The sequence below is a fragment of the Ptychodera flava genome, chromosome 1 (assembly GCF_041260155.1).
Source record: "Ptychodera flava strain L36383 chromosome 1, AS_Pfla_20210202, whole genome shotgun sequence".
Taxonomy (NCBI): domain Eukaryota; kingdom Metazoa; phylum Hemichordata; class Enteropneusta; family Ptychoderidae; genus Ptychodera; species Ptychodera flava.
In genome coordinates, this window is record NC_091928.1 from 30,022,388 (window position 1) to 30,044,794 (window position 22,407).

General features: G+C 37.5%; 1 protein-coding gene across 2 annotated transcripts in view; it reads right to left on the reverse strand.

The window, feature by feature from the left end:
• Nucleotides 1-22,407, reverse strand: part of LOC139134945 (uncharacterized) — a 40,310-nt gene that overhangs the window by 9,184 nt on the left and 8,719 nt on the right. The window contains exon 1 of one of the 2 annotated variants that reach the window (XM_070702052.1): nt 9,551-10,582. The exons of the other annotated variant lie outside the window; for it this stretch is intronic. Within the exon in view, the coding sequence (XP_070558153.1) occupies nt 9,551-10,533 (983 nt within the window). The 5' untranslated portion in view covers nt 10,534-10,582. Of the gene's footprint in view, nt 1-9,550; nt 10,583-22,407 lie in introns of those variants that run through there. 2 annotated transcript variants of the gene reach the window in all.

Here is a 22,407-nt window from a genome sequence, read left to right on the forward strand (position 1 = left end):
CTCCATGGGGAAACATTATATGAAAAAAGTTGATATTGCATAACTTCATTAATATGCAAGCCACATTAACCAAAATCTAATCAGTTCTTGCAAGTAGTGTATGGTATCTGTCTACCAAATCTGACTTGAATCTGTTCAGGCGTTTTGAGTTATCGTGTAAACAGACAGACAGACAGACAGACAGACAGACACACATACACACTCACACACACACGGACAGACAGACAGACATCGCTATAACTTTACCTCACCTGTGTGAGAACATGTCAGCTGATAAAATGTCGATGTTATAAAGAACACACTAAAGATAGGAAAATTGATCCCAAAGCCTGGGAGTGGCAAGTATAAAACAGTGTGTACCATTGCGTCATAGGCGTAATAAACTATGAGTGTATCTATTTATCTTGGAAATCTTAATCCTAAAAGCTATTTGTGTACGCAAATATATCCAGTTAACATAACGGACACACAAAAAGATAAGGGGCAAACATTTGGTGTTTTTGAACAAAATGTACTTCACCAATGTCTGTAACTCCGTACTTGAAAATAGTCGTAACTTGACGCACTTTGAACATAGCTCATAACAAGGAACAGTGTTAAGTGTTGACACTGAACTGTCAACTGACTTTCAGGATGTCACCATAGATAGGTGGTATCTCATATTTTCCAACATTGGTGTTGAGTGGTGGATTGTTTACATTAATGAACATGACCTCTAATAATCTTCTTTTGTCCGCGTGTTGTTCTTTATCCCTGACTTTGACTGACAACGAAGACAATTCTGGAGGTTTGTGTTTACTTTCTGAAATATAGCTGATTGATCTTTTTTCTTGTGTTTCTTCAAAGCGTTCCTTAAGAGGCCTGCTGGTCTCCCCTATGTAAATAGGCATTGCGCCCCGGTGTTGCACAATCCATTTGGTAGATGACATCTTTCATGTTTTCTTTCTGTCAGATCAAGTGTGGACACTAATGAAGAACAAGCGTTTGTTTGAAACATGTCTGTTTGCTAATTCACAGTGGACGAAGAGAACTTTTCTGTACTTCAATGTTAATGCTTCTATGATGAACATACACAGTATCATTCATCCCTATGCACAATAATGGATTACTCTGTGCCGTTTATTAAAATATTTCAATGTAGCTATGCACAGTATTTACGGTTTCCGCTTTTTCGCATGGGGCTGCGATTTAATGAGTGGGCACACTTTTAATGGCAGTGTAATCTTATCTTCTTCAAAATTGCACATACAATCCCAGCGGGTAGTTATTAACAAGTGTATACACACACGTAAATGAGTACATTATTAGCTCACGTGTGTGAACACGTGGGCTAATGTCATAGCGATGTCTGTCTGTCTGTCCGTGTGTGTGTGTGTGTGTGTGTGTGTGTGTGTGTGTCTGTCTGTCTGTCTGTCTGTTTACACGATAACTCAAAACGCCTGAACGGATTCAAGTCAGATTTGGTACACAGGTACCATATGCTACTTGCAAGAACTGATTAGATTTTGGTTAGTGTGGCTTGCATATTAATGAAGTTTTGCAATATTGTTAGCTAAGTGTGTAAACACGTGGGCTATTGTCATAGCGATGTCTGTCTGTCTGTCCGTGTGTGTGTGTGTGTGTGTGTTAGTGTGTGTGTGTCTGTCTGTCTGTCTGTCTGTCTGTTTACACGATAACTCAAAAACGCCCGAACGGATTCAAGTCAGATTTGGTACACAGGTACAGTATGCTACTTGCAAGAACTGATTAGATTTTGGTTAGTGTGGCTTGCATATTAATGAAGTTATGCAATATCGTTTTTTTCCGTACAATGGTTTCCCTATGGAGACGGTAATGACAGTGTAGCCATATATCAAGAAATACTGCACAAAATGTCATGAAACTTTTCATAGATGACAATCTCAGAACATTATGATAGTACTGTTAGTGTCATGGCAATTACCTTCTCATTTGCATATTAAATGAACTTTTGTTATTAGTGAGATAACTCTGAAATTCCTGCACCAAACTTGATGATACTTGCAACAAATATTGATCTGATATATATCTAATTATACTTTGAAGCATTGGGCAGTGTCAAGTTAATAAATAGGTCATTTGCATATTTTATGAAGTTTTGTAATTAGTCATACAACTCCAATATAACTTGACCAAATGTGATGAAATCTGCTGCAGATACTGATCCGACTGATATCTAACTGTAGTGTAAAGCATTAAGTAGTGTGAAATTAATTAAGGGTTCATTTGCATATTTAATGAAATTTGTAATTAGGTATATAACTCTGAAATTACGGCACCCAAGTCTTTGAAATTGGGTACAGATATTGTTTTGATAAATATCTAATTGTACTGAGAAGCATTTGGCAGTGTCAAGTTAACAAATAGGTCATTTGCATATTTTATGAAGTTTTGTAATTAGTGATATAACTCCAAAATAACTGCACCAAATGTGATGAAATCTGCTGCAGATACTGATCCGACAGATATCTAATTGTGGTGTAGAGCATTTACTTGTGTGAAGTTAATTAAGGGTTTATTTGCATATTTAATGAACTTTGTAATTAGTGATATTACTCCAAAATTACAGCCTTAAATTTGATGAAACTTGCTACAGATGTTGATCTGATAAATATCCATTGTACTGAGAAGCATTGAACAGTGTCAAGTTAATAATTAGCTCATTTGCATATTTCATGAAGTTTTATAATTAGTCATATAACTCCGAAATAACTGCATCAAATGTGATGAAAACTGCTGCATATACTGATCTGACAGATATCTAACTGTGTTGTAAAGCATTTAGTAGTGTAAAGTTAATTAAGGGTTCATTTGCATATTTAATAAACTTTGTAATTAGGTATATAACTCCGAAATTACGGCACCAAATTTTGTGAAACGTGCTACAGATATTGATTTGATAAATATTTAATTGTGCTATGAATCATTGAATAGTGTCAAGTTAATTTAGGGATAATTTGCATATTTAATGAACTTTGTAATTAGTGACATTACTCTAAAATTACAGCATTAAATTAAATGAAACGTGCTACAAATGTTGATCTGATGGATATCTAATTGTCCCATGAAGCACTGAGCAGTGTCAAGTCAATTAACAGCTCATTGCATATTAAATAAAATTTTGTAATTAGCGATTAAACTCTGAGAGTACTGTGCGAAGTTGAAAAAACCTGCTACATATAGTGATAACATATATCTTATTGTTCTGTGAAGCATACTACTATTAATGAACCTGCTGTAAAACACGTGAGCATATTCAGTTCATATCTGGTTTTTTTCCATACAATGGTTTCCCTATGGAGACGGTAATGACAGTGTAGACATATATCAAGAAATACTGCACAAAATTTCATGAAACTTTTAACAGATGACAATTTGAGAACATTATGATGATACTATGAGTGTCACGTCATTACTGCTCATTTGCATATTTAATGAACTTTTGTTATTAGTGAGATAACTCTGAAATTCCTGCACCAAACTTGATGATACTTGCAACAAATATTGATCTGATATATATCTAATTATACTTAGAAGCATTGTGCAGTGTCAAGGTAATAAATAGCTCATTTGCATATTTTATGAAGCTTTGTAATTAGCCATATAACTCCGATATAACTGCACCAAATGTGATGAAATCTGCTGCAGATACTTCTCCGACTACTATCTAACTGTGGTGTAAAGCATTTAGTAGTGTAAAGTTAATTAAGGGTTCATTTGCATATTTAATGAACTTTGTAATTAGGTATATAACTCTGAATGTATGGCAACCAAGGCAGTGAAATCGGGTATAGATATTGTTCTGATAAATATCTCATTGTACTGAGAAGCATTTGGCAGTTTCAAGTTAACAAATAGGTCATTTGCATATTTATGAAGTTTTGTAATTAGTCATATAACTCCGAAAAAATGAACTTAATGTGATGAAATCTGCTGCAGATACTGATCCAATAGATATCTAATTGTGGTGTAAAGCATTTAGTTGTGTTGAGTTAATTAAGGGTTCATTTGCATATTTAATAAACTTTGTAATTAGTGATATTACTCCATAATTAGAGCATTAAATTTGATGAAACTTGCTACAGATATTGATCTGATAAATATTTAATTGTACTGAGAAGCATTGGGAATGTAAAGTTAATAATTAACTCATTTACATATTAAATAAAGTTTTGTAATTAGTGATTTAACTCTGAGAGTACTGTGCGAAAGTTGATTAAACCTGCTACATATAATGATATAACAGATATCTGATTGTTCTTATTACACGGCTCACACGGGTGTCGTTAATATTGGTATGAATTGGGTTTATTGACAGGAGTATTGAAAAACATACTACAATAAATCCTCGTCAGATATAGTCACTCTTGCAGTAGACCGTATACAAGTCTAGTCTGTGTTGTATGCTAAATTGAACTGCTATCAGAATATACAATGTCTGTCTTTGTTCTTGTGTTTTGGTTAGTGATTATCCTGAGGTCTGCAAATGTTGCGTAACATCTCCTTACTCGTTGTTCTGTCACTTTAAAATGAGACAGGTCAAAGGTACAATTGTTAAACACAACTTCATAACAGTCAAAAAGTATGCAGTAGTTCATGTCATACTGTATTATTTCATGCATCTAGTAGTATGTGATAAATGTCAATACATGTCGAGTCATCAGCAGTCAATTTCAATGCTTGATAACTAAGTTTGTAATTTTGTCAAACTCAAAGTCCTTCCATTTCAGGGGTCACATTAGCAGGTCGACTTTTTCTGTTGAGTTTATAATGCTAAAATTTTCTAGTCTGTTTACTGGATATCCAACATTCTGTGAAGCGTACTACTATTAATGAACCTGTTGTAAAACACGTGAGCATATTCAGTTCATATCTGGTTACAAACTTATTTTAATTTGAAAGTAAAATCATAAAAATAATGCTAAAAGATACAACTAATGTCTTCAAATTTAACACATCTAGTCACTGAGCATTATGGCCGCATCAAATTCCAGATTGATCCAGTGTCACCATTGATCCGTGCACAGCTATAGCATAGACAGACATATAAAGACACCCACCCACGTTGGTATACAACAGGCGGGCAGATGTATGAATAACAGATATGTTTGTGTGAATGTGAAAGCTTTTAAATTATGTAATTGGATAAGTGGAAGGAGCACAATTTCTCAAACAAGGTATACGATAAAACGGACGATGAATCTACTCTACTGTTGTGCAGCTGATGTAGCTCTGCTCCGGGTATCATATGTCACATGCATTTGTATTGTTAAGGATTCCAAGCTGTCGTTACGGGAGATCAAATCCTCCAAATGGATGGACGGTATGATGGAATTAGAGAACAGATGTGCAAGATTCGGTGGTTTTTGGTCTTTTCTGTGTTAATTCTCTCTGCATCTTGTATGTACTAGCTTTCGTTTTTATTTTTTTATTTTTGTTAAATACAAAAAATGATGGAATTGAAATGACAAATGAAGACAGAAAAGCTTGATCTGTCCTGGTCCCCATTTTGCTACGTATACTCGAGCTTGCGCATGAATATACATGTATGTTCGCACGCACACATGCGCAGATGTATGTGTCACATTCGTCATCATCTGATCTTGGTTGAGCAGCTGCATCATCGGTAGTACTTTTACACAGCGGACAGTGCCAGAAATGTTGTAGATAATTTTTTTTAAAAGAGTAAATATGATCAAAAATGTGAACTGAGCCACGGCATGCTACTCTGAGTTGTATACGGGCTTTCTGTGCGGACGGCATTCAGATGCTTTTGGTGCTTGTTGATGCCTGCCAGTTTGTACTTGTAGCAGACCATGCCCGTCATTTTCGTCAAATGCACCTTTCCCCTCCTCTATGGCGATCATTCGAAAACCACCCTTCAGTACGTGGATGCTACATGAGCAGAGATGTCATGATACTAAAATACACGCAGTACTGCCATAAATTAGACATATGAGGTTAAAGTGATAACAACAGGTCAAATGTGAATATGCCCCCATCCAATCCTCTCATTACTTTTGTATTATGACAAACGTTCCTTTGTGCATGAATAAATACAGTAATGTTTCTTTATCGTATATTGACGTCTGCAATTTCCCTACTTGATATATGGCTCCATTCTCATGGACAAAATACCCTATTTGATGATTTACGTCCAAGGAGACAGCTTGACTACTTTGGGAGCTTGCATTATGGTTATGCCAAGTTGAATTAAAGTTCGGTTAATGATACAGGTATATCATTGCATTGCATTAACACAATGTTAAAGTAAATATAGGAGAGGTTTTATGAAACATAAATGTTCTGTCTCATATTTAGGCGAAATAAAAGATCGGGTAAGTAGCAAACATACAGCGCTGCACTTATATATATATATATATATATATATATATATATATATATATATATATATATATATATATATATATATATATATATATAAAACTTATGAGAAAACTCATACAACCACATCTGATTGTATCTTCACTGCAAATATTGAAGCTTTGAAAAACCGTCCCGCGTAGGATTGGAACTCATGTTGCCCGAATTCTCTATTGCTCTACCAACTGAGCTAAGTGGTGAGTTCAAGTCGTTCTTGTTCGTTAGCACGAATGTTTCTTCTAACATGATGCTTTTATTCCCGTCCTAAATAAAGGTATCCTTCACCATGTGTCGCTCATGTGATACTTAAAACGTCCGCATACAGCTGCCAACTTGGCAAATCTACCGGAAAGGTTGCTCAGTATTATGTCTGATCAGATCATATTTTGCTGACGACCGCCTAGCGATCTCAGCAGCTGTTTATAATTAAGCAACAACCCCCGCCGCAGGAGGGTATACACGAGATTTTGGTACAATGCGCGACATATAGCACGAGCCGATAGGCGAGTGCTATATGGAGCGAATTGTACCAAAATCGAGTGTATACCCGACTGCAACGGGGGTTATTGCCATCATATTATATTAACTTGTGTGTCTTTGTCGTCTTGCTCTTGTATTTTCGTCACTTTAAGTACCAAATGCAGAAAACAGACGGATGAGAGATCGAACGTCGGAAATTCAGCGCCCGAGACCGAGCGTTTTTATATAAAGTTTGAATTACGTTGACAACAGACGCACACAGTATCCTACGATAACATACGCATACGTTCATCAATATTGCATTTATTCATATGCAACGCGACTTGCCACCTGCTGCAGACACAGAAAATAAATGGGCCAAGAGTTCAAATCACAAGAAAAAGTAACAATCGGACTTCGGACTTCGGTCTTTGAAACAAAGCGGACTGTTTCGGATTAAAAGTTTAGATCGGCACGTTCAAATGGACCGACGGGCAATTTTCGAAAATGCTAGTTTAGGGGCCCGTTTTAGCACTGGTAAAACAGTATTTTAGCATCGATGGAATGAGCTCTCGTCAAATCAGAATGGCCTATGGTAGCATGATATAATATAATTCCAGATAGAGTTCTGTCCACATACCCATGTAACACAGTATAGCGATTTTAGTGATGCAATCTTTACGCTGCGTTCAAAACACTTCTAGAAGGAGGGGAGAATACTGAAGGTATTTATATTTGGGAGGCTTAAAAATTATCACGAATTTGAATCTTTTTTTTAGGTTCATCGAACTTTTTTGAAAAACCAGGGGAAATTATCACACCCCTCTCAGGAGCGTGTATGAACGAAGCCCTGGGCAATAAAGGATAAAGAGTGTGCTAATGCTCATAACATATATACTAAATTCACAAACATGCATATCACAGTATGTCACACTGGTGAACAAGCTATGCAATGCTTTACACGTAGTCGTGTAATCACCATAAGTCTAAAAACCGGAAACACGAACAGGCGCAGAGCGGACCAGAGAGTCGACGGGTACTTCAAAGATGCCTTTTCAAAGGTTTATTAGAACAGAATCTAGGACATTGGACAATTTTGTCATCGTGGAAGATTTGCTAACCATAAATGCCAAATTATGCATGAAAGGATGTTGTCCTGCTCAGCATCTTATGTGTGCATTTACGTTATGTAGTCTTTAATGAATTTTAAAAGAGATATTTTGAACAGCTGCTTCACCTGATGTTTAGTATATATGTTGTTATCTGGTTTCTTATGATAACAATGAAAAATAATGTTATAATAATATTTATAAGGCTTGGCGAAAGCCCCAACGTTCATAGAATTCAAATCAACAACGCAAAAGAGGAATGATATTGATTTATTTATTTATATTTTTATTTATTTATTCATTTATTTATTTGACTGTTTGTTGTTTTATCTATTAATTTATTTACGTTTCGTGTTTTATTTGATATTTGCATACTTTTTATTTGTTTTTGATTTTTTTCTACTTTTTCTTCATATTCATTCATTTTATTTGCCAATGGTTAATTATCTCTGTGTTAACCAAATGGTCAAAGACACAACCTTGTGCTTTAATGGTAGCCACATTGATCATATCATTGTAGTGGATTGCTCCATTAAAAATGGTGATATGTTAGAGACTAGGATCGTGCACAACGTGCAGCGTCGTAATCAAGGTTTTCAATTCTATCCTTAAAGGTACTATTCAGAATAATATCATACCGTTATATTGATGGCGAAAGTACTGCGAACTGATTGGTCGAGACGCGAAAATAACCATACTAAATTCGCGATATAGCACGGTTGTAACACGCGCGAGCTCTCAGCTAGAGAAAATTTCTCCACGCTTCTTGCCAGAATTTCAACACACCAATATGATATAGTGGCAATAAAGCACACCGAGAGACGGAATACCACTCGGTTTTGACCACTTCACGACAACTATGCACTCGATCGCTCGTGCATAGATGTCGAGAACTGGTCAAAATCTCGTGGTATATACCGTCTCTTGATGTGGTTTATCGCTTCGATATAACATGCCTTTGCTCTATCGCTTTACGTCTAGCAATTTGCACCAAAACAACAAACAAATGCAACTTCATTCTTGAACAATGCTGGTATGTTTGCACAAAAGACATATTTTGCGAAATTAGCGTAACGTCAAGTGGACGACTTTCATAAAATTATATCTAAATTTGAGCGATGTTAACAAAAAAAACCTTTTTTAAGAGAAATCACCGGAAAAATCACTTAACGAAGAATGTCTATTACAAACCATTTAAATTATGAAATAACCATAAAGTTTCACATGTCCAGATAATGAAGCTTACCTTTTACACCGTGAATCTCTGTTAGCGATTTTAGTAAACCACGCTACTAAATTTATACTTAAAATTAAAATCAAACACAACCCCTATCAAATGTTAATTGGTGAGCAATATTACATCAATTGAAAGTATATTTAATATTCAAAATGGTCGTTACTCTCTGTATTTCCTAACTTGAATTTTTTTCGATGTTCCAGATATCGATAAATCGGAACAAACTTCAAATCACAAAAAAATCGTAAAATTTTCAGGGTAATACTGGTTTATGCTTAAAAGGCTTATCAATTCATGTATGAATGTCATTTTACAGGGAAACATAGTCTAGATATTATCCTACCCTTCACCAGATTTATTCCTCCAATGTATAGACAGATAATTCCGCTTTTCGCACAATTTCTCCATTGTTCTCTGAGCTATCTGGCGAACATTCTTCGCTCGCTTAAAGTGGTTAACCATTTTCGCAGTAATGTTTTCCTGGTCGGGAAGGTTAACGTGTCTAAACTTAAGCATACTGAACATCCCCAAACACTTCATCCGTTCACTTGGTGACCCAGACCCGTCACTGTACAACACCCCCTTGGTTGGAACTTTGCTTCCCTTTGGTAGTCTAATTCCGTGAAGCGAGGCGAACACTTCTCTGTGCAATTCATAGTTTTCATAAATGTGTGTCGCTTCTTCGTCATCCCATGGTCTTTCTGGATACATAAGAACAGCGTCTACGCTATTGTTACAGCGCTTTTTAAACTCGTCAATCGAAATGGTGCCGACGACACTTTTGAGCTCACTCAAATCGAACGTGGCATTGAACGTACGTAGACGGCTTCGCTTGTCAAGAGCATGTTGTCCAAAATGGTCAGGGAACGGTAATTCCACAATCGATCGTTTCTGGTACATAGCCATTACTATGGCGCATTTATAAAGATTATACAGATAGTTGGGTCCGCTGTTGTAGTATTCTATAGGCAGCAGGTACCTCTCTTGTTGGGTGTTCTTGATTATGGTATCCGATTTCGAAAGGTTCTCTTCGTCGTCGATGGGGTGACGTTGATTGAGGAGTTGGCCCTCAGCTGTCGAATCGTAATATTTGTGTGAAACGTTCAACACTTCCTTTCCAGATTCTGGCGACTGGCTCTGCATATCTGCTTTACTGACGACGAGACTTGAATTCGGCAAGTTCTGTCTCCCCGTCGGGATTACTGAAAATACCGCTGAGAATTGGTCACTGGGCAAGCCAAGGTGTCCTATAGTTGCGGACATAATCAAAACCACCAGTAGCGCGCCGAAGAAAGCAAAGAAAAGCGATTTGTTGGTGACAAACATAGTCTACGATACTGTCCGCTATCTTTTCGACGTCTGTATCCTATGCATTCCTCGGGATCTGATGATGATGGCACACAGAGTTTCCCTCGATTCTGCGCACAAAGGATTATGCAAGCGACAGCCCTTTAGAACATACCCTGTCTTTCGTCACGCGATAGGATATCGCTCCAGAAATATAAACATACGAAACTGCTGCTTTTATGGCGTTCAATGAAGCGTATATGCATTTTGCGAATTGTGTATTGCCCTCTGTACTACGTCATAATGATGGGTTATCCGGTGGCCAGACTGTCTTTGCATACCACAACGCTATGGTATGCAAGAAATGGGTGGTGGTTCGTTGATAGCAATGAATTGCCATTAACTGATCGGTGTCATACCTGGACGACCAGTCGCCTATATATTTGGTATCCTAGCAAACCAGCTGCTGACAAATTATGCTTTTAACGCATTCGCACTGCCCTACTCTTGAGGATTAATATCGAGGCTTATGCACAAGTGCTCCAGCGTTGCCGCAAACATAACTTCGGGAGGGGGTGGGGGAACACGTGGATGCTTCTTCATGTAAAAAGCAAAAATAACGGATTCTGCTTTCTTGTATGTCCGGAAAAATCAGCGAGTACTTGAACAAAAAGTGTTTTGCTCTGTAGTTTTGCAATGGAATTGGTATATGTTTGCCACTGCCACAACGCTCATTGCCCAAACTGGGATGAGAAATAAATATTGATTGATTGATTGATTGATATTCATTATGTGTATTATTTAATCCCTGTAGTTACATTCTAAATTCACAGCATTACCGATCAAGGACTGCTTAATTGTTTGATGTGAATGGATCAAACAATTGAAGGTTGCAAAAACATTGCCGCGATCTGGGTTTTATTTCCCGGGATTACTTTCATTTACAATAATACAATGAGTAAAACGGCTCATCAACCATGAGACATGCAAATGTTTCACATGATGCTGTCATTCATAAATTCGATCAATTCCAGTTGAAATTTTAAAACGCCGGATGCCACATTTGCCAATCGAACGTATGGATTCGGTCATAATTGTTCTCGCGCTGTCCCACCGCCAAAACAAGTCGGACATCGGCGCGGCGAATAGGGAGGTTTTATCAGCGCGCTAGGTTTTCGAAGTATTGCCTAAATAAGCTATCGGCGAGGTCCAGCGTTTCGTGTGTATTGGCAGTATAGGCAAGCTCAGTTATAGTTAACACAGTACGCGACCTCGCCTGGGAAAGCTGATCCGGCAGACATTTATAGGGACAAAGTCGGCCATTTTCCACGAATTTTGTTTTACACGAATAATATTGTGTGACATGTTGAAAGATACTGAATGAATGGATGACCATGTATATTCGACCCCGGTTTTAGACAAATTAAATGAAACCATCACGAAAATGAATTAATGGTCATGACCATTAATTCATTTTTGCGATGGTTTCATGTATCGTGTCTAAAATCTAGGTCGAGTATACACGCATGGTCACCCATTCATTCAGTATCTTTCAACATGTCAAACAATATAAATAGTATCTCTTATCAAACAAAATTCATGAAAAAATGGCCGACTTTGTCCCTTTAATTGAATGAATGAAATAAGAAATGTTCAAATGGATCGAATGATTGCAAACCAGAGAGGTGTGTTAAATGACGCTTCGATATCAAAAAGCAATTGTGTTGTAATTTTTTATTAAACTAAGCTGCTTAACTCGAGTAGTATGTTTAGCATGTAATAAAATAAATCGAACATGCTTAAACTTTATTGATTTTATCATGGGAAATGGATGTACGACATTATGGTTGGTATTAAAAGTGCAGCTTTAGTATTTATTTTGATACGAGAGAAACAAATTAGCCATATATACGAATACTCGAAATTCAAAATGGCCGCCTTAAGTCGGTGAAAGCTTTGTATCAGTGAGGTTCAAAATGACTCTTACTGCCGTGGACGAAAACGACACTTCTCCGCACAGTGTTAAATTTATCGCCGCGCTGTGTTAAAAGCTCTGCGCTGTGTTAAATTTGTCTCCGCGCTGTCTAAAAATCGCCACGCCGAGTTAAAAAAATCGCCGCGCTGTGTTAAATTTTTCTCACATTCCTGGCCGCTGGGAGTACGGATCGACAGTGTGGGAAAAATCGATCCACACTCTCAGAAACCGTCCCACACTCTGCAGTAAATATTACACGAGCTCTGATTGGATGACTAACGGTCTTTTTGTTCCACGCGCAAAATGTTATCCAATGGCACGACGAGTAACTCACGGACCAGAACTACAAAGTAAGCGGGTCAAAGTACAGTGGCAGACTACAGACTTGTCACGATTTTGGATAATGTTGTACGTGTCCAATGTGAATTTAACGTACTTTGTGGTCATGTGAGAAAAAGAATCTCACACACCAAGGACCTGGTATCAGATTTCTCACACTCGTTGGGGCTATTTTGTCTCACACGAGCCGTAGGCGAGTGTGAGACAAAATATCCCCAACTCGTGTGGAGAAATCTGATCCCAGGTCCTGGGGGTGTGAGTTAAATAATAACACACGCCAGCAAGGGCAAGATCACGATTTGTTCCCGCCCAAGGGATGGTGCTCATGACGGTAATATTGATGATGCCCGAGCCGAAGGCGAGGGTATCATCAATATTACCGTCATGAGCACCAGCCCGAGGGCAGGCAACAAATCGTGATCTTGCCCGTGCTGGCGTGTGTTATTAATTTTATTACACCGAACAAGGAAACATGCAAAGACACAAAAACACAAAGATTTCTTCGAATACAGTTCGCCTTTCTGAGTCCGGACCTCAGCGTAAATTGTTGTCAGTGCCGAGTCTAGGGTTGTCGCTGAAAGTTTGCCGATCTCCTCGGTGGCGTATCCACATTTGTTGCTTGCACAGTTGCTTGCATAGTCGCCATTTTCGTTCGTTTGCTGTTTACTTGCATCAAAATATCGTCTAACTGTGCCGGTGACAGCTGTGCATGACGTTTCGCAGCCATAGTTGCTGACTGCTTACAAGCGAACGACAATTTGTTATGCGCAGAAAGGACGCGCAGTAAGTAAAATGACGTCATCTATGTAATATCAAATGCAGAGGGCATCATCAACTTCGCAGAGGGCATTATCACATTTGAAGAGGGCATCATCACGTTCTTTTACATGTCACGTGAGTCATATTTAACCAATGGCAGTGCACGCTGAATCAGTGAGGTGTAATAAATTCTTTTAGTCTTCGTACTGTATTAAAAACAATCTCCGCGCTGTCTTAAAAGCTCCGCGCTGTTGTAAATTTATCTCCACGCTGTATAAAAGGCACCGCGCTGTGTTAAATTCATCTCCGCGCTGTATAAAAGGCTCCGCCCTGTGTTAAATTTATCTCCGCGCTGTTGTTAAAAAAATCTCTGCGCTGTGTAAAAAATCTCCGCGCTGTGTGAAAATCTTCTCGCTGTTGGAAATTTCTCTCTATTGTTTGTTCTCCGCGCTAGCGCAATTAACTTCTGTGACCCGGAAGTACTGGAGTGCATTATTTAATAACAAAAGTACGCATCACTCATTTGTAAGACGTTGGAATATTGATGGCCAGAAAGACACATGTACAGAAAGTGGTAAATGATAATGTAATACTACAACTAGAAAGATGCATTATATTATACAATATATTGTAGGCTGACAATGCTTTGGCAATTGGTTCTTTGGGTTGGACAATTTGATTGGTGGAGGGGAGGTTGGGGCTGGTAAGGCAACATTTTTTTCACTAATCCTTGCAGCTGTTTTCCCCATAGAAAGCAATTTTGTTCAACAAAAGCAAAAACATTCAACAACAGTCTTTGTAAAATACAATGTCCCTAAAGTGACAGTAGCAGTAACTAGATTCATTACGATGTTCAGTGTATCGACGACTATATACTTCTTGTTCTACTCTTGAGAGTTAATTTTAAATGGCCAGTATTAGCATGGAGCTACCAAAAGGTAGCTCCATGGTATTAGCTTGTGAACACAATAAGTATACATATGAAGTTCATTCATATTGTGTACAAAGGAGCTCAATCCAGAATAAAATATAATTGTGTACAATAACATTACAATGTACTCATATAATGGTTGTAATTCTTGGTATGTCCATTGCAAAACAAAATTTTGTGGACAAAATACTGAATTAAATCAGCAAATGTTGCAATTACTTGCCTTTAACATTTAATCGCTTAGTTATGTTAAAGTATGTATACCTTTGCACATGCACATCACTGACTTTATTTCAAAGTTACACAACCTTTAGTGATAAATCCAGAGATACATGAATGTATGCACATGGCATGAGGGGATTGTCCTTTAGGCCTACAATGCTATCAGCTGGCCACTGCCTTCTCCGGTATTTTCAATCTATAATCCATCATGGCATATACTATGGTATAGTAGAGCTTAATTTTGAAGTGACAGGACTGGTGTTCAGCATGTGCGTAAATTGTGTCGGCCTCCCCAAAACAGATCCTAGCTGACACTGCAGATTATTTTAATATACATAAATCATGGATAATGTTACCGCTACCATTTTGTACTTTCCTATAACTTTTGGTCCTTATTTTTAATTGGTAGTCATTAAATTTTCCTCGAAACAGTTTATGTACATCTTTTGGAATTCAATTTACTGGTTCCAGCGTGCAAAATTCACGTTAACCCGATGGCCCGAGACCAGCTATTTTCATGCTGGACCAGTAACTCCTGAAAGATGTCCTGCAGTTCCTAAAGACGCGGGCCAGTAACTTTCACTATATGGAAAGAAGTTTACCCAAACGTTTTGCTAAGCTAAATACCAAACAAAATTATTCAGAGATACGAAATTTATTCTTTCAAGAGATTTGCAAAACGTGAAATTCGCAAATAAAAACTGAACAGACTGATCAGTACTGCATCTTACGGACTTTGATGTTTGCAGTGACACATATCCCGCACATATCAAACTTTTGTCACTTGACGGAAACTGTTTTACTGTCGATTTTCGATAATACATCCACAGCGCTGCAGAGTTAAGACTACAGCTGACTACTTTGTCACGCTAACCCTACGCTGCAGGCTTCCTTGCAGAACGCTGGCGTTGGTTCTGTCGAGCCCTTGCATGCCGTTCGGTTGATTGGAATTGCTGAAGCTTAACGACTCGAAATTTTGTTTAGCCTTCCATGTCTAAATTTATCGCCTCATCTTTTTTGCCTCACTTTTTCGCAATTATTGTCAGAATACGCTGGTCGGCGAGCGCACAGGAAAAGAAATTTCGGTAGAACAATTGTAACATTGGGATTTTTATATCCTGGTCTACAGTCACATAGGTGCGACCCGATCCAATTTATGCGATGATTCTCAATATTATTTAAACAGAAAACAGGCTTTAATACTAGTATTCAACAATTTCAAACTGAATGAACTTTAAGTGGCGTCGCAGGCAGCATGCATCGCCGCGGCGTGCATGTATGAACGGTACCAGTGCAGAAAAAAGTTCCGGTTTGATGATGTAGAACAGATGTAATTTGGATTTTTTATCCGTCCTGTTCTACGTCACGCAAGTGGCGATCCGGGCAACTTCATGCGATAAAAAAGGATATTTTGTATAAATTACTTGAGTGAGAGCACTTTCTTTGGTGTCATCCGAAGAAAACTGATACTGCAATAACATGTTATTGTTATATACATATCAATACGATGTTTGCAAGACCTGCTGCTCTACTTCACAGTAACACTTAATATAAAACATTGATTGACCCTGAACATAAGACTTCCGTAACAATTCACTGAAGAATGGCCATGGCTGACACTCATTCGGTCTTTCATTCATTCTTTCATTCATTGGTTTCTTTGTCCATTCATTCATTCATTCATTCATTCGTTCGTGCATTGATTGATTGATTGATTGATTGATTGATTGATTGATTGATTGATTGATTGATTCATTGATTGATTGATTGATTGATTCATTCATTCATTCATTCATATACTCATCTATCACTCCATGCACTCATACATTCATCCATCCATAATCTTTTAAGGATCATACATTTGAGGGAAGGGTCACCATATAATTATGCGCAACTAAAAGAAGGCAAGCTGTGGCTGATGTCGCAGTGATTCACCCAAAAATACAAAATCATAATACTTGCGACTCTATCAGGCAGTCTATTGACAGTTTTTCCCAGCCAAACAAGCTATATTTGTACATTTATTTGATAATATATGTTAATGTATTTTACTTGAAGTGGGAAGTAAAACATGCATGTGTATACAAGTTCACCGAATTGCTGATTCACTATACATAGTAGTCTATAAGGAAACTACGACCATATTTTTCCAATACAAAACTACGTAAATCTGTGTATTTATATACTCTCGGTTATTGATATTAGTATATTTGATTAAACTATGATGTGTGTGCAAGAAATAGGATTTTGGAACTTCACCGAAATATTGATTTCCTATACATGGTAGAATTTTGGAACTTCACCGAAATATTGATTCCCTTACATGGTAGTCTATGACAGAACTATGACAACCTTTTCCAATGTAAAACATAAAACCAATAATATCTTTGCATTTATAGACGTTTGATAATTGATATACGCTTTGTAACATTTCCCATAAACACGATTGGAACTATTTTTGATATTTAGATCTTCATATTTTTCAAATTTCTCAAAATTGTTAGGGTCCTATAGCTGAATGTTGCAATATTACAAATTACTCATAAAACAAGTGTTTAACTTATAAAGAAAACCAGATGGGCTTATATTTGCAGATGAAACTGACATTACTTCACCATCCAATCATTTAAAATTAGTTCAAATCGTGTTCATATGTTTTTGTCGTTCATCAGTTTTAACTGTTAAGAGTGTTTAATGTATAAAGAATACCAAGCATCTTATTTAAATGTGAACCTTGTTGATAATGTGTATGTATTTAAAAGAAGGTAATTTTTTAGAAAACTGTCCAAGCGGAGGGTCACTTTTATAAACCTATCTTGGGGAGGGTCAATTTGAACAGAAGCTGATTTTACTGCCAAAACTCCGATTGTCCATGTGATATTTCCTCAATAGGAAATCACCGATGAAATACATTGATCCTCCCCCATTCCCAAGGCCCACCCTCACCTGCAATTAATGGAGGCTCCCTCATTCGCAAAAACGAGTCACTAAAAATATAATTCTGTCACCGCTTTTCAAAGTACGTTCAACAAAACTCCAGATTTGGAAAATAAACTGCGCATTCTGAACTGAATGGTATTTTGCAGGGACTAAAAAAATGCATCCTACCCTTCACCGGATTTATTTCTCCAATGTATCGCCAAATAATTTCCGTTTTCACACAATTTTTCCATCGCTTTATGCGCCATTTCGCGGATCTTTTTTTCTCGTTTAATGTGATTTAACATTCTCGCGGTGATGTTCTCTTGGTCGGGTAGTTGAACGTGCTTGAACTTCCGCATACTGAACATTCCCAAACACCTTATCCTGTCACTCGGAGGACCAGACCCATCACTGTACAACACCGTCTTGGTTGGAACTTTGCTTCCCTGCGGCAGTCTGATTCCGTGAAGCGAGGCGTACACTCTTCTGTGCAATTCGTAGTTTTCATACACAAATTCTACGCCTTCGCCCGATGGCTTCATCGTCTCTGGATACATCAGGACAGCGTCTACACTACTGTTACACCGCTTCTTAAATTCGTTCATTGAAATGGTGTGTACGGCACGATTAAACTCATTCACATCGAACGTGGCATTGAACATATGAAGGCGGCTTCTCTGGTCATCAGCATGTTGTCCAAAATGGTCGGGGAAAGGCAATTCCACTATCGACCGTTTCTGGTATATAGCCATTACCGTAGCGTACTTATAAAGAGTATACAGATAGTTGGGTCCGCTATTGTAGTATTCTATTGGCAGCAAATAACGGTCCTTTTGGGTGTTTTTGATAATGACATCCGTTTTTGAAACGTTCTTTCCGTCGGTGATGTGGCGAGAATAATTGTGCAGTTTAGAGTTGGAGGTTAAATTGTCAGATTCCGGTTGCATTTTGAACGTGTTCATTCCAGAATTTAGCGAATGAGTCTGGATTTCTTCCATACTGACGACGTGACTCTTATTCGGCAAGTCCTGTCTCCCAGCTTGGACTATCGAGGGTGCCGCATATAGCTTGTCACTGGAAAAACCAAAGCGCCCTACAGTTGCTGACATAATCAAGACTATCACGACAGTCGCGAAAAAACCAAAGAAGAGCACTTTGTTGGTAAGAAACATGGTAGGTATTATTCTATATGCTAACTGCTTTGCCGTTTTTACACCGAATGTTATTCTTCCGGAGCAGATGATGCTGGCCAGCACAATACACCCTCTGAATCCGGGCACCTGTTGGATACACTGTTATCCGTCAATAAATTTGATGTAGCTCTGTGAATCCGAACATATGGAAGGCCACTTAAAGACCTTCTTTCGTTGTTCATTGAACGGGCTCCAAACGTGTCGTACATCAGTGACGCCATCGGCCGATATGGTGACTGCTATATTGAAAAGCTTTCCACCATTAAGGACAGAGTGATGGTTTTTATAGTAAAAATGATTGCGAAAGGGGTTTTAATTCCTCCAAAATGTGAACACAAGACATGAGTTGTATAGCATTGATAGCAATAAATGAGCAGTAGGCACTCTGTGTCAAACATTAATCTATTAGTTGACATTTAAAAACAAGCGTTTAAGAACCAGCTAACCTTTTATCGCAGCTCCATCATCATTCGTTTCTTTAATGTTGCTTCTTTTTATCCACTATGATTATCCCGTTCTCCTGAAAGCTGTCGACCCGTCTTAATCATCTTTAATCCGTTGTTTTTACTGTCCGCCAGTTAGAGAAACGTGTCTTCTTTTTATCCACTATCAACGCTCTCCTGTAACCTTTAGAGGCCAGTAGCTGGAATTTTGATGATATTTTTTTCAAATTTGTTTTATGCGTCAATTGCAAGTTCTGATTCCAATCCATAAAACATAAACTTTTAGCTTGTCAACACAGCGTCTAAAATGCAATATTATTTTTCTCATTTGTTTTTAAATCTGTTGATCCTCATGGTCCATGCCTGATTGATATAAAAAAGGCAGGCAGGAAAGACAGGAGGAGATATGATATCAGGTGGAGAGATTTAATGAGGTAAACAACGACATTTGAAGTGTTGATATGCGAAGCTATAAGCAATTAAGTGGTCGTTTTGATGATATTCAGAAACTTTTACCCATTTTAGCTTAAGTGTTCACACACGTAGTTAATGTCACAACGATTTCTGTTTGTCTCTCTGACTGTCTGTCTGTCTGTCTGTCTGTCTGTCTGTCTGTCTGTCTGTTGGCACGATATCTCAAGAACGATAGGATTGGAACAAAATCTTGTACATAGATTCTGTTTGGGAATAGTAAGAACTTACTTGCATAGTTAATGATTTTATATTTGATGAGAATTGATACAAATGTTGATCACAAGGATTTATCAGCGTCGAAAGATTTTGAGGGATGGCATGAAAGCAAATTGCTAATTTGCATATTTGATAAACTTTCATGATTAGGGATATAGCTGGATTTAGTTGGCCAAAGTTGACCCAACTTGGTATGTTCACTGAATATGCTATGATATGAAACTCATGAAGGTCGTTTCATCATTTTCAGATGAACTTACAACTCGTTAGCATATTTAATTGACTTTCCCTATCGGAAATATATATCTGAATTGACTTTATCAAAGTTGACGAAATATCCTTTGTACATTGAAGATACTATGATGTCACATAATTGGAAGTTCACGTGCGGTCTCCGGACTTGCTCACCTCTTGCCACGTCCGGCCATTAACATACAATAAATGAAAAAAAAAAAGACAAATATATTTTATGCTTCGTTAAACAACAGATCCAACAAAAATATTGCCATATTGTCAACGGCATATGGGCAAGGCAACATGAAGCGATTAACGCTGAGACGTCTGGCCCATACTGACACAAAGAAACGACCTGAGCGAACAAACAAACCACATAATCGGACGTATTATTACAATAATTTGTTTTCTTTTAGCATCACTTGCACAAAACGAATCAAAAATGTAGGAACAAATTAAATCAAGCAGATACTGACAAAAAACTACATTTTGAACCCAAAATGCACAATAAGATGAATCGCAAGAAAAGAAGTTATAGTTGACTGAATTGTATGAACAGAAACTCATCAAAATTGTACAGAGATTCAACAAGAACTAATTACCAATGCAGATAGATTCACGTCATTCATGTATTTCTGCCACATCCGCGTGCCATAACAAAACAGTTAGTCGCCGCATCCAAAACGCGATTTTGATATACATTATTATCTGTCATTTATTTTGAGCTGTTTTCCCGTGCGTCGTTTAATAATTTTAGAACTTGGCAAAGATGACTGTCTATCGTGTGCACATGCGCACGTGTTCGTAAACATTCCATATTATGTTTATTTACCAGTAGCATTTTATGTGTATTGCCCCACTGTTGTGAGCGTCCATCTATTGAAAGGAAATTTTCCTTTTATTAAGGGTTTCGCACATCCATTCAACCCCTTTTAAGGCAATAGAGTTGATTTTTCCTCATTTGTTACCATTTACATCTACTATAATATTGTCGCACTGCAAATTTCTGTGTTTAGTGAAACTCTATCCATATGAACCGAGGAATATTGCAACACAGTAACCATAAAACACCAAGGCTAACTCTCTTTCTGACATTCATAATACACTCGTTTTTTTCATCCAATTCATTTTATTCTAATTTTTCCATTCATTCATTCATTCATTCATTCATGCATTCATTCCTTTTTAGCCTTTATTTAACCATTCATTCATTCATTCTTTCGTTTACCTTAAAGCCGAACTTCAAAACTTCAATTGATTTATCTATCTATTTATTTATTAATTAATTAATTAATTAATTTATATATTTATATATTTATTTATTATTTATTTATTTATTAACGTATCTATTTTTATCCATGTGTATATTTTCTGCTTAACTAATTAATCGCCATTTATTTGCCTTCTCACAATAGCGAGACGGCGAGCACAGTACATTGTGTTGAATGAAATCTTTTTAAGACTGTGTCATCCTGGGAACATGTTGAAAATGGCGATTAATGAGTGATTCGGATCCACAAATAATTTTACCAACGTACTCATAATTCTAGGGCTTCCAACCCGCCTAATACTTGAAGCCAGACATTGTGCTATTAGTTAATGAAAGGTGTAAATACATTGTCAATTTTTTATAACAGCAAATTAACTTCCAATTTTAGTACATTTGATTTTCAAATGACCTTCCATTTCGGCGTTTCCTGTACGGAGGAAAAATGATATTTTCCAACTTCACAACAAAGAGAAGATTTAAAATTGACTTTTCCGTGACCTGTTGGAAGTGAGATCAAAGAAACAATGTGTAGAATATACATATTGTTTACAGAGTCTAAAAAAATCCGTAATGTGCATTCTGCCGTAAACGATATATTTGCAATAAGAGTGGATTGAGGCTTACCCTTCGCCAGACTTATTCCTCCAATGTATCGCCAGATAATTTCTTTTTCCACAAAATTTTTCCATCGTTTTATGTGCCATCTCGCGGATCTTCTGTGCTCGCCGAAAGTGATTTAACAGCCTCGAATAATATTTCCCTGGTCAGGCAAGTTAACGCGGCCAAACTTCAGCATACTGAACATTCCCAAACACTTCATCCGTTCACTTGGTGACCCAGACCCGTCACTGTACAACACCCCCTTGGTTGGAACTTTGCTTCCCTTTGGTAGTCTAATTCCATAAAGCGAGGCGAACAGTTCTCTGTGCAATTCA